Raw genomic sequence first — 16,989 nt, 5'->3', positions numbered from 1 at the left:
GGCACGCCCACCAGGGGTGACGCTCTGCCCACCAGGGGGCGATGCTCTGCCCCTCCGGGGGGGGGGCGTCGCTCTGCCAAGACTAGAGCCACTCTAGCACCTGGGGCCAAGGCCAAGGAGCCATCCCCAGCGCCCGGGCCATCTTTGCTCCAATGGAGCCTTGGCTGCGGGAGGGGAAGAGAGAGACAGAGAGGAAGGAAGGGGTGGGGTGGAGAAGCAAATGGGCGCTTCTCCTGTGTGCCCTGGCCGGAATCGAACCTGGGTCCCCGCACGCCAGGCCGACGCTCTACCGCTGAGCCAACCGGCCAGGGCCAAGAATAAGCTCTTTTTAAAATAAAACTCATTTATGTCAGTTAAAAAATATAATTGATTTATAAAATAATTTAAGCAAAATAGTGAGTGGATTTTATTATAACTCAAAAATAAAATAACTATCCATGAGCCCATGTTACTATAAATAAATGAGTATACGAATAAATGGGAAGGGACAGCTCTTCTTTACAACAATATCCTATGAATGAGTGTAGATTATTAATTAAGGAAAACCTAAAAATCATCATTAGGTAAACACCACAATAAAAACTGTTGCAGGCAAACTCCACCAGCAGGTGCTCAAATTGGTACATAAAGGTTTGAGGAGTATCTTCCCTCTAGATATTTATAATTATAAAGGGAAAAATGGTTACCCTGCAATGGAGAAACCCAGCAGACAGTACCTCAACTAAGTGATAAAGGTTAACATCCCCAGTAATATGATAAAGTGACATCATATATATGTTCCCCAGTATGATGTACTTACTGAGAAGGACACAGCATTCCTTCCATGGTATTCATGCCAAAAAATGCAGAGTTTTGATCAAAACACAAGAAAATGTCAACAAACCCAATATGAGAGGTAAATACAAGATAACTGGCCAATACTCTTCAAAAGTGTCAAGGTAATGAAGGACAAAGAAAAACTGAAAACTATCAGAAGAGAATAAGGAGACATAGCAACAAAAATGCAATTTTTGTCAAGAAAATGAAAACACAAGCCACAGCTTGGGAGTAAATTTCTGCAAAAGACTTATCTGACAAAGGACTATTATCTAAAATATATAAAGAACTCTTAACACTCAACAATAAGAGAACAACCAAACTGATTAAAAATGGACAAAAGAGCCTAACCTGTGGTGGCGCAGTGGATAAAGCGTCGACCTGGAATGCTGAGGTCGCCGGTTCAGAACCCTGCACTTGTCTGGTCAAGGCACATACGGGAGTTGATGCTTCCTGCTCCTTCCCCCTTTCTCTCTCTCTCTCTCTCTCTCTCTCTCTCTCTCTTTCTCTCTCTCTCTCTCTCTCTTTCTCTCTCTCATACTCTCTACTTTCTCTCCTCTCTAAACTGAATAAATTTAAAAAAAAAAGGGCAAAAGATCTGAACACACACCTCCCCAAAGATGATATACAGTTGGAAAATAAGCAAATGAAAAGAGACTCCACATATGTCATCAGGGAAATACAAATTAAAACAATGAGATAACACTACACACCTATTAGAATGGCAAAATTCCAGAACACTGACAATACCAAATGCTGGTGAGGATGTATACCAACAGGAACTTTTTCATTCATTGTTCACGCAAATTCAAAATGGTATGGCCATTTTGGGAGACAAGTTAGCAGTTTCTTATAAAACTAAATATTTATTTACAATACAATCCATCAATCATGCTCCTTGGTATTGATTCTAAGGAGCTGAATATCTATGTCCACATAAAAACCTGCACATGGATGTTTATGGCTTTGTTCACAGTTGGCAAAACTTGAAAGCAATCAAGATGTCTTTCATTAGTGAATGGATAAATAAACTGTGATACAACCAGAAAACAGAGTATTACTCAGTACTTAAAAGAAATGAACTATATAAATTCATGAAATGACATGAAGGAAGCTTAAATGCATATTCCTCAGTGAAACAAACCAATGTGAAAAGGCTACATATTGTAAGTTTACAACTATATGATATTCCAGAAAAGAAAAAAATACTATGACCAGTTGTTGAAGGCATTAAGGGAAGGGAGGAATATAGGCAAAGCATAGAGGATTCTTAGGGCAGTAAAACTATTCTGTATGATTCTGTAACGGTGGATACATGCCATTATAAATTCATCCAAACCCATAGAATGTACAACACCAAAAGCGAACCTTAACATAAATGATGAACTTTAAATGATAAAGATGTCAATGTATCAATCATACTATATCATGGGGATGTTTATAAAGGATGAGGCTGTGTTTGCGTGGGAACAGGCGAAACATGGGAACTCTATATTTCTGCTCAATTATGGTGTTAATCTAAAATGTTCTTTAAAATTAAGCTTTTTTTGCTTTAATTACAGTTCAAATTCAGTATCATTATCTATAAGTTTCAGGTGTACAGCACAGCAATTAGACAATCATACACTTTACAAAGGTTCCCCCTGATATTTCCAGTACCCACCTGACACCATACAGAGTTTTTACAATATTATTAACTATATTTCCCATGCATTACTTCACATCTCCATGACCTAGAGGGTATTATGCTAAATGAAATAAGTCAGACAGGAAGACAAACACCATATGATTTCACTTATATGTGGAATCTAAAGAATAATATAAACAAGCAAACAAAAATTCACAGGCTCATGGCTGTCAAAGTGATGGTTGCCAGAGCAGAGGGGATTGGGTTGGGACACTGGGTGAAAAAGGTGAAGAGATTGAGAAAGTAAGTTACAAAATAAAGCTCTGTTTTTAAAAATTGCAATGTGGGATCCTGGACCGTATCTCCTGGAACAGGGAAAGGACATTAGGAGAAACATTAATTTCCTGGATTTGATCATTGTACTATAATTCTGTGAGTTGTTAACATTAGGGAAAGCTGAGTGAAGGATATATGTGAACAGTTCAGTATTTTTATTTTTATTTTTGCAATAAGTCTTTAGTCATTTAAAAACTACAGCCACGAGTGACGTCACGGAAATGGCGCCGTGAGCAGCGCGTCCGACAGATCTCCCCTAAATCACAACAAATTTATCAACTAGAAACAGAAAAATTTATCCTCGGAGCATTCCGGAGTTCCACACAAAATGAAAGCGAAAGGACTGTTATCACTTGAATCTGAGAGACGAGGGTGTGGAGGAAGCTACCGCAGGGACGTTCATTTAAGCCGCGAGGGAAGTGCGCCTGTGGTGAGTCAGCCCACACTCGGGAGCCGCGAGCAGCCGCGGGCGTGCGCCCGGTCCAGTTGCAGAGCGAGCACCGCCCACACTCCGGAGAGGCGAGCAGCCACCGGTGCGCCCAGTCCGGTTGCAGAGCGAGCAACGCCCACACTCTGGAGCGGCGAGCAGCCGCTGGCGCGCACCCGGTTCAGTTGCAGAGCAAGCACCGCCCACACTCGGGAGCAGCGAGCAGCCGCCGGCGTGCGCCCGGTCCGGTTGCACAGCGAGCACCGCTAACGTTCCCAGCAGCCCGTGCATTGCAAGTGAGAGTCGCCAGCCACCGGTGCCCAGAGCAACCCATTCGCGCGCGTGCCCTGGGCATTCCACGCGCCCAGAGCGCCCTACTGGCACGCACACCCACGGTGCCCCATTATCCTGCGCCTGGTGCGATCCAGCCGCCAGCGGCAGGGCGAGCGGGAGAGGCACCAGGGTGGTCTTCCCTATTTGGGAGATTCTCTCCGTGGGCGGGGCACCTCACCCAGCCATTCAAGCTAACAATCAAGCGTTGGGGGAGGGGCGCGTGCAGGCAGCCTAAAATACCTTCGGGAGCACAGCTGCGACCCAATCACTGAAATTAGCTTAACCCATGAAATCTGCGCACCCTCGGTTCTAATTGATAAGATCTCTCTCAGTTCAGCGACCCAAGACAAGAGGCGTGACATTTTTTTAGTGCCTCTCGCTAAAGGGGCGGGGGCAACTTCTGATTGATGGAGCCTCCATATTCAGGGATAAACGCTAACAAGAAGGACTCGGCAGATAATAAGATCTATACTACACTAGTCGCAAGCAGAGACTAGTGCCTCTTCTTCCCTGCAAAAACAGGCTACAAAGTGTAGAAAGCCTGGGGTGAGAGGTCCAACTAAATGCTAGGCGCTGAACAGTCACCTTGACAACAATTGACTCCCACCCCCGCCAGATTACACTGGAGGCCCTGACTGCCAGAGCCTTTCCCAAAGCCTTGCACTGAGTGGGGATAGAGCAGGGATTTCCCAGCTCTTTGAGCCTCTTACTCCCCAGGCAGAAGCAGTTGCAGCCTTATAGCTGGATCACCAGGCTGCTAATTCAGGAAGGGGGGACTAGGAGAGAGAATCCAGGAAAGCAAACTCTCTCATTGTTGGGCCCTGCAAACACCAACAAGCCTTGACTACCAGCAAGACTAAAGCCAATTATATGACATTGCCATAGAATCCCATCAAATGCAAATCCCTACCTAAGTGTGACACAGGGGAAGAGCCTGGGGTACAGAGTCACCGACCAGGAAGAGGGAGAGAAAAAAAAAAGGAAAAAGTTAACCTCTCAAAATCAAGAAAAAAATCCACAGACTTTACAACTTGTTCCACTAATTTTTTTGTTGTTGTTGTTTGTTTCTTCTATCTTATTTCCTTTATTTCCTCCACCTCGGTCCTTCTATTCTCTGCCCATCTTATGCTTCCCTTTTCTTGAACTACACTACCCATGAGTGTTACATTTTATTTCTCTTCTTCATCCTCACCTTACTTTAAGGTTATACTCCAAAACACTTAACTCTCACTCTCTCCTCTTTTGTTTTTTTTTGTTTTGCTTTATTTTGTTTCTTTCTCTTCCTTTTTTTATTTCTTCCTTCGTTTTTCTCTTTTTCTTATTTTTTCCTTTCTATTCATTTTTTCTTTTCTCCTTTTACTTTCCTCCCATTTAATCCTCAATCACGAACAAATTAGTTAATTTGGGACTCAAGGCTTTTTTTGGCTTTATTTTTCTTTTTTGCTTTTGTTTTTGTTTTTTTCTTGTTTGTTTATTTTTGCGGCATTTTGGGTCCTCCCAACCCAAGGTCTCCATTGTATTTAGTCTTCGCTCCACTTAATACAACAGATTTTTACTTATTATTTTAATTTTTTTCTTCTTTATTATTCTTTTTTTGGTCCTTTTTTCTGGTTCCCTCTTATCCCTCTCATTATATCTCTTAGTTGACCATCACTTACAAGCAAATCATCTTATGTTTGTCTAAAATTTTCTTCCTTTTATTTATTTATTTTTTTATTATTATTTTTTTTTGCATTTAGTAGGTCCCTACTACCTTTTTTTGCCCCTTGAACTCTTCACCCCAAATCAGGCCCTTCATTATAGGCACAATATTTCCCTGAGGAGGGGAGAGGAGGGAAAGAGAAGAAAGAAAAAAGGGGGAAATAATAAATTATTACTGTTTTTTTTTTGTGGGGTGTTTTACCTTTTTTTTTTTTTTACTTTTTACTCTTTATTAATTCTAATTAGTGCTATCAACAAGACCACCCTCAGATGCCAATAAGAAAGAGGAAATAGAATATTATGGATACAAAAGAAAGAGAGGTAACACAAATAGATGTGGGAAAATCTATGGAGAAAAGACTTAACATATTGGAAGCCTTGGAGCTAAATGACAGAGAATTTAAAATAGAAATCTTAAAAATACTCAGAGATATACAAGAAAACACAGAAAGGCAATATAGGGAGATCAGAAAACAACTCAATGAACACAAAGAATATATTACCAAGGAAATTGAAACTATTAAAACAAATCAAACAGAAATGAAAAACTCAATTCACGAGCTGAAAAATGAGGTAACAAGCTTAGCTAATAGAACAGCCCAGATTGAGGATATGATTAGTGAAATAGAAGACAAACAACTTGAGGCACAACAGAGAGAAGAAGAAAGAGACTCAAAAATAATAAAAAACGAGAAAGCCCTACAGGAATTGTCTGACTCCATCAGAAAGAATAACATAAGAATAATAAGTATATCAGAGGGAGAAGAGAAAGAAAATGGAATGGAGAATATACTCAAACAAATAATAGACGAGAACTTCCCAAGCCTGTGGAAAGAACTAAAGCCTCAAATTCAAGAAGCAAACAGAACACCGAGTTTTCTTAACCCCAACAAACCCACTCCAAGGCACATCATAATAAAGATGACACAAACCAATGACAAAGAAAAAATTCTCAAGGCAGCCAGGGAAAAGAAGAGTACAACATATAAAGGAAGGCCTATTAGATTATCATCAGATTTCTCAGCAGAAACTCTACAAGCTAGAAGAGAGTGGACCCCAATATTTAAAGCCCTGAAAGAGAGGAACTTTCAGCCAAGAATACTATACCCATCAAAGCTATCCTTCAAGTATGAAGGAGATATAAAAACATTCACAAATACAGAAAAGATGAGAGAATTTATCAACAGAAAGCCCCCACTCCAGGAAATACTAAAGGGGGTTTTCCAACCAGATTCAAAGAACAAAAGAAAACAACACCACAAGTAACAGCTCCACCAAGAACACAATAAAACCAAACTTAAACTGTGACAACAAAGGGAAAAAAAAGGGGGGAGAGGATGGAGATTAACAGTAGCAAAGGATGATGAAGTGCAGAAATACTTATAAGATAGGGTACTACAATGAATATGGTAGGTACCCTTTTCATTACTTAATGGTAACCATCCTTGAAAAAACCACCACAAAAACACTTGACTTAAAAAAGGTAGCAACAGAGGAAAGAAGTATGGAACACAAACAAACAAAAACAAATGATAGAAAAACAAAAGAGAAGAATCAAACTAGATACAAAACTAACAGAAAGCAATTTATAAAATGGCAGTAGGGAACCCACAAGTGTCAATAATTACACTAAATGTAAATGGATTAAACTTGCCAATAAAAAGACACAGAGTAGCAGAATGGATTAAAAAAGAAACTCCAACTATATGCTGCCTACAAGAAACACATTTAAGCAACAAGGATAAAAACAAATTCAAAGTGAAAGGCTGGAAAACAATACTCCAAGCAAACAACACTCAAAAAAAAGCAGGTGTAGCAATACTCATATCTAATAATGCTGACTACAAGACAGAAAAAGTACTCAGAGACAAAAATGGTCATTTCATAATGATTAAGGGGAAGTTGAATCAAGAAGACGTAATAACCCTTAATATATATGCACCAAACCAAGGAGCACCAAAATATATAAGACAGCTACTTATTGACCTTAAAACAAAAACTAACAAAAATACAATCATATTTGGAGACCTCAATACACCACTGACGGCTCTAGATCGGTCATCCAAACAGAGAATCAATATATAGTGGCCTTAAACGAAATACTAGAACACCTGGATATGATAGACATCTACAGGACACTTCATCCCAAAGCGACAGAGTATACATTTTTCTCTAGTGTACATGGAACATTCTCAAGATTTGACCATATGTTGGGCCACAAAGACAATATCAGCAAATTTAGAAAAATTGAAATTGTACCAAGCATATTTTCTGATCATAAAGCCTTGAAACTAGAATTCAACTGCAAAAAAGAGGGGGAAAAACCCACAAAAATGTGGAAACTAAACAACATACTTCTAAAAAATGAATGGGTCAAAGAAGAAATAAGCGCAGAGATCAAAAGATATATACAGACAAATGAAAATGAAAATACGACATATCAGAATCTATGGGATGCAGCAAAAGCAGTAATAAGAGGAAAGTTCATATCACTTCAGGCCTATATGAACAAACAAGAGAGAGCCGAAGTAAACCACTTAACTTCACACCTTAAGGAACTAGAAAAAGAAGAACAAAGACAGCCCAAAACCAGCCGAAGAAAGGAGACAGTAAAAATCAGAGCAGAAATAAATGAAATAGAGAACAGAAAAACTATAGAAAAAATCAACAAAACAAGGACCTGGTTCTTTGAAAAGACCAACAAAATTGACAAACCTTTGGCAAGACTCACCAAGGAAAAAAGGCACAGGACTCAAATAAATAAAATCCAAAATGAAGAGGAGAGATCACCACAGACATCATAGATATACAAAGAATTATTGTAGAATACTATGAAAAATTATATGCCACCAAATACAACAATCTAGAAGAAATGGATAAATTCCTAGAACAATACAACCTTCCTAGACTGAGTCAACAAGAAGCAGAAAGCCTAAACAGACCAATCAGCAGGGAGGAAATAGAAAAAACTATTAAAAACCTCCCCAAAAATAAAAGTCCAGGCCCAGACGGTTATACTAGTGAATTCTATCAAACATTCAAAGAAGACTTGGTTCCTATTCTACTCAAAGTCTTCCAAAAAATTGAAGAAGCAATACTTCCAAACACATTTTATGAGGCCAACATAACCCTCATACCAAAACCTGGCAAGGATGGCACAAAGAAAGAAAACTACAGACCAATATCTCTAATGAATACAGATGCTAAAATACTAAACAAAATACTGGCAAACCGAATACAACAACATATTAAAAAAATAATACATCATGATCAAGTGGGATTCATCCCAGAATCTCAAGGATGGTTCAACATACGCAAAACGGTTAACGTAATACACCATATCAACAAAACAAAGAACAAAAACCACATGATCTTATCAATAGATGCAGAAAAGGCTTTTGATAAAATACAACACAATTTTATGTTTAAGACTCTCAACAAAATGGGTATAGAAGGAAAATATCTCAACATGATAAAGGCCATATATGATAAACCATCAGCCAACATCCTATTAAACGGCATAAAACTGAGGACTTTCTACCTTAAATCAGGAACAAGACAGGGTTGTCCACTCTCTCCACTCTTATTCAACGTGGTGCTAGAAGTTCTGGCCAGAGCAATCAGACAAGACAAAGAAATAAAAGGCATCCATATCGGAAAAGAAGAAGTAAAGCTATCACTTTTTGCTGATGATATGATCCTATACATCGAAAACCCGAAGGACTCCACAAAAAGATTATTAGAAACAATAAACCAATACAGTAAGGTCGCAGGATACAAAATTAACATACAAAAGTCCATAGCCTTTCTATATGCCAACAATGAAATATTAGAAAACGAACTCAAAAAAATAATCCCCTTCACGATTGCAACAAAAAAAATAAAATACCTAGGAATAAACATAACAAAGAATGTAAAGTACCTATATAATGAAAATTACAAAGCATTGTTAAGGGAAATCGAAAAAGATACAATGAGATGAAAAAATATTCCTTGTTCTTGGATAGGAAGAATAAATATAATCAAAATGGCCATATTACCCAAAGCAATATACAAATTTAATGCAATTCCCATCAAAATCCCTATGAGATTTTTTAAAGAAATGGAACAAAAAATCATCAGATTTATATGGAACTATAAAAAACCCCGAATAGCCAAAACAATCCTAAGGAAAAAGAATGAAGCTGGGGGCATTACAATACCTGACTTTAAACTATATTATAGGGCCACGATAATCAAAACAGCATGGTATTGGCAGAAAAATAGACACTCAGACCAATGGAACAGAATAGAAAGCCCAGAAATAAAACCACATATATATGGTCAAATAATCTTTGATAAAGGGGCCAACAACACACAATGGAGAAAAGAAAGCCTCTTCAACAAATGGTGTTGGGAAAACTGGAAAGCCACATGCAAAAGAATGAAACTCGACTACAGCCTGTCCCCGTGTACTAAAATTAATTCAAAATGGATCAAAGACCTAAATATATGACCTGAAACAATAAAGTACATAGAAGAAGACATAGATACTAAAATCATGGACCTGGGTTTTAAAGAACATTTTATGAACTTGACTCCAATGGCAAGAGAAGTGAAGGCAAAGATAAATGAATGGGACTACATCAGAATTAAAAGTTTTTGCTCAGCAAGAGAAACTGATATAAAAATAAACAGACAGCCAACTAAATGGGAAATGATATTTTCAAACAACAGCTCAGATAAGGGCCTAATATCCAAAATTTACAAAGAACTCATAAAACTTAACAACAAACAAACAAACAATCCAATTAAAAAATGGGAAGAGGACATGAACAGACACTTCTCCCAGGAAGAGATACAAATGGCCAACAGATATATGAAAAGATGCTCAGCTTCATTAGTTATTAGAGAAATGAAAATCAAAACTACAATGAGATACCACCTCACCCCTGTTAGATTAGCTATTATCAACAAGACGGGTAATAGCAAATATTGGAGAGGCTGTGGAGAAAAAGGAACCCTCATTCACTGTTGGTGGGACTGTAAAGTAGTACAACCATTATGGAGGAAAGTATGGTGGTTCCTCAAAAAACTGCAAATAGAACTACCTTATGACCCAGCAATCCCTCTACTGGGTATATACCCCAAAACCTCAGAAACATTGATACGTGAAGACACATGTAGCCCCATGTTCATTGCAGCACTGTTCACAGTGGCCAAGACATGGAAACAACCAAAAAGCCCTTCAATAGAAGACTGGATAAAGAAGATGTGGCACATATACACTATGGAATACTACTCAGCCATAAGAAATGATGACATCAGATCATTTAAAGCAAAATGGTGGGATCTTGATAACATTATAAGGAGTGAAATAAGTAAATCAGAAAAAAACAAGAACTACATGATTCTATACATTGGTGGAACATAAAAATGAGACTAAGAGACATGGACAAGAGTGTGGTGGTTACCAGGGGTGGGGGGAGGGAGGACATGGGAGGGAGGGAGGGAGCGAGTTAGGGGGAGGGGGACGGGCACAGAGAACTAGATAGAGGGTGGCGGTGGACAATCTGACTTTGGGCGAGGGGTACGCAACATAATTTAATGACAAAATAACCTAGACATGTTTTCTTTGAATATATGTACCCTGATTTATTAATGTCATCCCATTACCATTAATAAAAATTTATTTAAAAAAAATAAAAATAAAATAAAATAAAAACTACAGCCACAATTCAATTAAAACAAACAAAATAAATAAAACTCTCACCTTTTCAAAGGACTCTTGCTGTCCATGTAGTATAATATATGACATTATTTCATAAATGAGACCACCTTTAATAAAGTCATCTTATTATTTAACATGTTAATATTATCACTAATATGTTTAGTACTAAGTGCCACACATTGTTCTAATTACTTTATAAAAATGAACACATTTAACCTCAGAATCATTTTAAGATGTAATTACTATAACTTCCATTTGAGAAAACTGAGTGCACAAAGTCACTTAGTTATAGAATTGGTATTTCAGCTTCAGAATCCAGGAACTCAACTATATTCCTTTAATTCTTCTCAAGAAAAAAAAAATAGTAGACATAGCAGCAACTGCAGCAATAATGGTGATGCCAATAATGGCAATAAAGATAAATCAGAAAAATATATTAAAAGAGATCTTTTGACCTACATAAAATTTCACTGTATAGCTGAGTATTGTAATAGGTAAGTGCCAGTGATTTTTATAATTGTCATGGGGAAAATGCTAATCTGAGAGTCTAATGCCTAAGGATAAAAAGTTACCTTCTGTTTTTCTCTATAATCTTCTCCTTCAAACTTGTACAAACTTTGTTCAGTGTCCATTCTAAAATTTCTCAGAGAAGACTCTCCCATTTTCTGCAGGCGTTCATCCATCTCTGCAGTCTAAATTTGAATGCATTAAAATTAGAAAATTATCATTAAATTATTTATAAATATCTGAGTATAGTCTATCTTTTTCTTTTTTCTGTAGTCTACCTTTTTCAATCGGGTTTTGACATGAAATAGTCAATCTGTTAATTTACAAGTTAAGAATGCAATGTTAACATCAAACACAAAAATTCTACTTGCCCCAAGTATTTTAAATACTTAAATGAAAATATTCTTCAATTAGGTTTTATTTAAAATCTTTTATCATTAAACATATAACCATATTATTCTCTTTTTTCTTTTTCTTAAATGAAAGGAGGAGAGATAGAGACAGACTCCCACATGCGCCCCAACCAGGATCCACCTGGCAACCCCAGTCTAGGGCCAATGCTGAATCAACTGAGCTCTTCTCAGCACTTGGGGCTGATGCTCAAACCAATCGAGCCACTGGCTGCGAGAGCAGAAGAGAAAGAGAAGGGGAGTGAAGGGAAGAGAAGCAGATGGTCGCTTCTCATGTGTGCCCTGACCCGGGATCAAACCCAAGATGTCTACATGCTGTGCAGATGCTCTATTTACTGAGTCAAAGTCATGTTATAGTTTCTATTGCAAAATTTTAATGGGACAATAGATAATACTAAAAGAAAACTTGAGTTAAACAATACATTTTGCATACGAAAACAAAATTATTCAAAATTCAATATCTGGCTTCAGATACATGAAAAGATGCTCAACAACATTAATCATCAGGGAAATGCAAATCAAAACCACAATGAGATATCACTTTACACCTTTTAGAATGGTTATGGTAAATAAATCAACAAACAAGTGTTTGTGAGGACGTGGAAAAAAGAGAATCCTTGTGTTCTGCTGATGGAAATGTCAACTGGCATAGTCACTATGGAAGACAGTATGGAGGTTCCTCAAAAAATTAAAAATAACATTATCATATTATCCAGGATTCCATTGATCAGTATTTATCTGAAGCAAAAAAGTAACTTGAAAAGATACCTGCATCGCCCATGTTCACTGCAGCATTATTTACAATAGCTAAGACATGTAAACAACCTAAGTGTCCGTTGATGGATTAAAGAATATGTGATATACACACACACACACACACACACACACACACAATGGAATATTATTCAGCCATATAAAAAGAAGGTAATCTTGCCATTTGCAATAACTTGGATGGACCTTGAGAGCATTATGCTAAGTGAAATATGTCAGAGAAAGACAATTACCATATGATCTCACTGAGAGGTGGAATTTAAAAAAAAATACAGACAATAGATTGGTGGTTGCCACAGGCAAGGGGTGAGGGAGTTAGTTATAAAATAACTAACACTTGAGGATAAAACATAAAAAAATATATAAATATCCTCAGAAATTTTTTAAATGATCTGAAAAGTAAATTCTACCAATTTACAGGAAATATGTGAACTTGGAAAAATACCCCATTGGAGATGGAATCAACAAAACCCTAAATGTGAGCAACTCAAAAAGGAAATAACTTAATTTCTACACCAAATAAATGACAAGGGAACTAATATATAAAGGGAGGGAGAACTACATATCTGAAAAGATATAAATGATGTACCAACCAATGGCAATGTGCGAACTGTATAGCTATTTATAAAACAAATGGACATTTGAATACTAACTGGATATTTCATATTATTGTAGAATAATTGGGGTTTTGCAGGTGGAATAATACTGTAATGATTATGATTTTAGAAAGAGTCCTTACTCTAAAAAAGAGTCCTTTTTTAACTTTTTTATTTTTTTTTATTTATTGAATTTTTGGGAAGACATTGGTTAACAAATTATTTAGGTTTCAGTTGTATAATCATCTATATATTGCATTGTGTGTTCATCACTACAAGTCAACTCTCCTTCCATCACCATTTATCCCCCTTGACCCTCTTCTACCTCTTCCCTCACCCCCTTTCCTTCTGGTAATCACCGTACTGGTGGATGTGTCTATGAGGTTTTTTCTTCGCTTAATCCAGTGCTGTTCAACCACTGGTTCAAACACATGTGGAATAATGATTACACATGAAATTATATGGTGCTGGTCCTTCTCTACTGGCTTATTTCACTTAGCATAAAGCTGTGGTACATTTACAAAATGGAATACTACTCAACCATAAAAAGAAGGAAATCTTACCTTTTACAACAGCATAGATGGATCCGTTTACTTTTGCTTATGTTTAAAATTGTCCAAAATAATTTGTGACAAAAAGCAAATTCAACACAGAACCACAGTATTCTGAAACATCAGTATACCTTAACAAATAATGGTTTAATATTTTGTGAAATGTTCACAAAAGATTTTCAGTTAATACAACTTATCAGAAAACAATTTTTAATCCAGTGCAACAAATACAGTCTTGATACATGTAATTAAATACAAAATTTATTCGTTTTTTTATACCAACATTATTTTCAGTAAGCCTGTGGTACAAGATCACTCAATATTAAACTCTGGTTCTTAGCCTTTCTCACCAAAAATTAAACTAAAGAAACCTAAACTACCCAAGGATATAAATCAACAAATTCTAAGAGAAAACATGAGTTTTTTGAAGCACATGGTTTAAGACATGCATTTTAAACAAAGTAAATACAAAGAATATGCTGAAGTATATTGATTTCAAAACAATTCATCATGAACACAAAATGCCATTTTAACTAACCTTCTTTTCACCTCTTTCCAGAAGAGTTGTAATGTCTTCATCTGTCAGGTCATTTTCTTTAGAAGCAAAAACATGGGTGGCTCCATGACGTATCATTTGCAACATTTCCTCTTTTGCCAACTTGTTAGACTGTTGGTCAATGAGTCTTCCTAATAATAAAAATAAAAGTTGCATATATCCAATTATATTCCAGAGAAAGCATGGCATAATAGTTCTAACAACACATTACTATGTTTATCCATAAGTAAAGCTTTATAAAAACAGAAAATTAGTGAGATTTAAAGTTATTTTTTAATGAACAGCCCTACAAGTTTTTCTCTACCATACTTTTTATTTCAACATAAATTTTATTCTGTAAAATTCAGTTAAAATTCAGAAGGAAAGAAACATTTTTTCAAATACCAATTCCTTTTTTTAGATTCAATTTCTCTGTATGGAAAGACACCCTCAAGTACATGTTTAAAACAATTTAACTAGAAATTTTGTCTGCTAAATAATATCAGGTTACTTCAAAACACATACCATTGACATTCAGCTATAAGCTAGTGATTCTTAACTAGCATATAATGGATGCAAGGCTTTAGTTTAAGATTTAAATTAGCATTTTGTTGCAAAAATTGATATTTTTCTCTAGGTTTGCAGTTTTGGTCAATTTTCATTAAAAGTAATCTCTTTTGAAGACAATTGCATGCATTTTTGCAAAAAAAATTAAAAAATCCAAAACACCTGATTAAGTTTATACATATAAATACCTTGTTGTATGACGATTGAGTCAAGCCTCAGTTTTATCTCAGCTCTTTCTACAATCCTTTCTTCAACAGTGTTGTCAGTAATGAGACGGAACACACGTACTGGCTTCTTCTGACCAATACGATGTGCTCGATCCTAATAGAAACAATTCTGTTAAGATGTTGGGTATTCTCAATAAAACATAGTATGGCCACCATATGCTATAAAATTCTGAAAATAAAATTTGTTACTGATCTCTTTATACCTGCTACTTCTGAAAAAAATGATAACTATAAAGGAATTAAGAAGTATAAATTGGTAGTTATAAAATAGTCACAGGGATGTCAAGTACAGCATAGGGAACATAGTCAAGAATATTGTGATAACTATGTATGGTGTCAGGCAGTTACTGGAAATATCGAGGAGAACTCTTTGTAAAGTATATGATTGTCCATGTACAATGCTATACACCTGACACCAATACAAAATAATATTTAAAGTAAACTGTAACTTAAAAAAATATCTAGAGACCCCTGGAATCAAAGAAATCTGTAAATATTTTATTGCAGTTCTAATGGAAATTTTCCAGAAGAAAAGCAAAAAAAGCCCTAACATACAACCTAGCAATTTCATTGCTAGGTTTTTATCCAAAGAAAATGACAACACTAATTCAAAAAGAATAATGGACCACTATGTTCCCTGCATCATTAGTCAAAATAGCCAAGATGTGGGAGCAACCTAGGTGCCCATTGATAGCTAAATGGATAAAGAAGATGTGGTATTTTTTTAATGAAATATTACTCATCCATAAAAAGGAACTCTTGCCACTTGCAACCACAAAGATGGACCTACAGGATATTACGCTAAGTGAAATGAGTTGGACAGAGAAAGACATTTGTATGATTTCACTTTTATGTGAAATCTAAAAAGCAAAACAGAAGAAGACTCCTAGATACAAAGAACAAACTACTGGTTGACAGAGCAGGTGATGAAGAAAAAGATTAATAGATTCAGAGGTTCCAACTTTCAGTTATAAAATAAGTCACAGTGGTTTAATATGTAGCATAGGTAATATAATCATCATTATAACTTTGTAGACTTATCATGGTGATCACTTTGTAAGGTGTGCAAATGCTGAATCACTATGTTGTATACTGGAGGCTAATATAATATTGCATGTAAACTACAAATGCAGACTTAATTAATATTTTAAAAGATAAGGACTACAGGGAGCTGAAAGATTCTTAAGTTACTAAATAACTAAAGATGCTAAAGCCAAATATCTTCCACATGAGCAGAGTTTTGTGAGAGACAAAATAGTTAAGAAGGGTTGCTGTGGTAGCAAAAGTCAGCTTTATCTCATTACCAAACAGTTTCCTTTACTTCCTGAGGAAATTTAGAAATCTGTAGTAAAGGGTCATATCAATTAATCGGATACTAATAGCCTTACTATATGTTGGTCTAGAATTGGCCCTATGGCTTATAGTTGATAAAGGTGACAGGTGGCAAGTTCTGATAATATAAAAACATCTAGGGATAGTGTTCTTTTAAAAAAAAAACACAGAAAACTGTCAGAGCAAACAGGCGAAGGAAAGTGGGTAGTTCAGAAAAAAATCAAAGAAACAAGGTTCAAAACAGCCCTTGTACTAAATATAAAAACATGAGAGCCCACCTTCAATATGGTACACTGAAAGAGACTGCAACATCTCTACACATATTTAAAATTTCAAACTCAAATCAGTGAATCATGAAACAGCTGCACTCCACTCTAACAATTTTATGGAAATAAAGGTTATTGTCAATACATTTTCCAATTCAGTAACACTGTAACTTACTGAGGTGGCTTGTTCCTACTTAGTCATATCAAACAAGTAGTTCGATACCATGTTAAGTTAATAATTTGCCAAAGTTATGTTAGTTTTATAATATCCCAATGG

General features: G+C 36.2%; 1 protein-coding gene across 3 annotated transcripts in view; it reads right to left on the bottom strand.

The window, feature by feature from the left end:
- Window positions 1-16,989, bottom strand: part of SMARCA1 (SWI/SNF related, matrix associated, actin dependent regulator of chromatin, subfamily a, member 1) — a 106,737-nt gene that overhangs the window by 56,750 nt on the left and 32,998 nt on the right. For all 3 annotated transcript variants that reach the window (XM_066249521.1, XM_066249523.1, XM_066249522.1), the window contains 3 exons: window positions 15,076-15,208; window positions 14,324-14,472; window positions 11,523-11,642 (listed from right to left, as the gene is read on the bottom strand). In XM_066249521.1, coding sequence (XP_066105618.1) covers window positions 11,523-11,642; window positions 14,324-14,472; window positions 15,076-15,208 — 402 coding nt within the window. The remainder of the gene's footprint in view (window positions 1-11,522; window positions 11,643-14,323; window positions 14,473-15,075; window positions 15,209-16,989) is intronic.

The sequence above is a fragment of the Saccopteryx bilineata genome, chromosome X, assembly GCF_036850765.1.
Source record: "Saccopteryx bilineata isolate mSacBil1 chromosome X, mSacBil1_pri_phased_curated, whole genome shotgun sequence".
Lineage (NCBI taxonomy): Eukaryota > Metazoa > Chordata > Mammalia > Chiroptera > Emballonuridae > Saccopteryx > Saccopteryx bilineata.
Note: the sequence above shows the minus strand (reverse complement) of the source record. Positions and strands in the feature narration are given on the sequence as shown.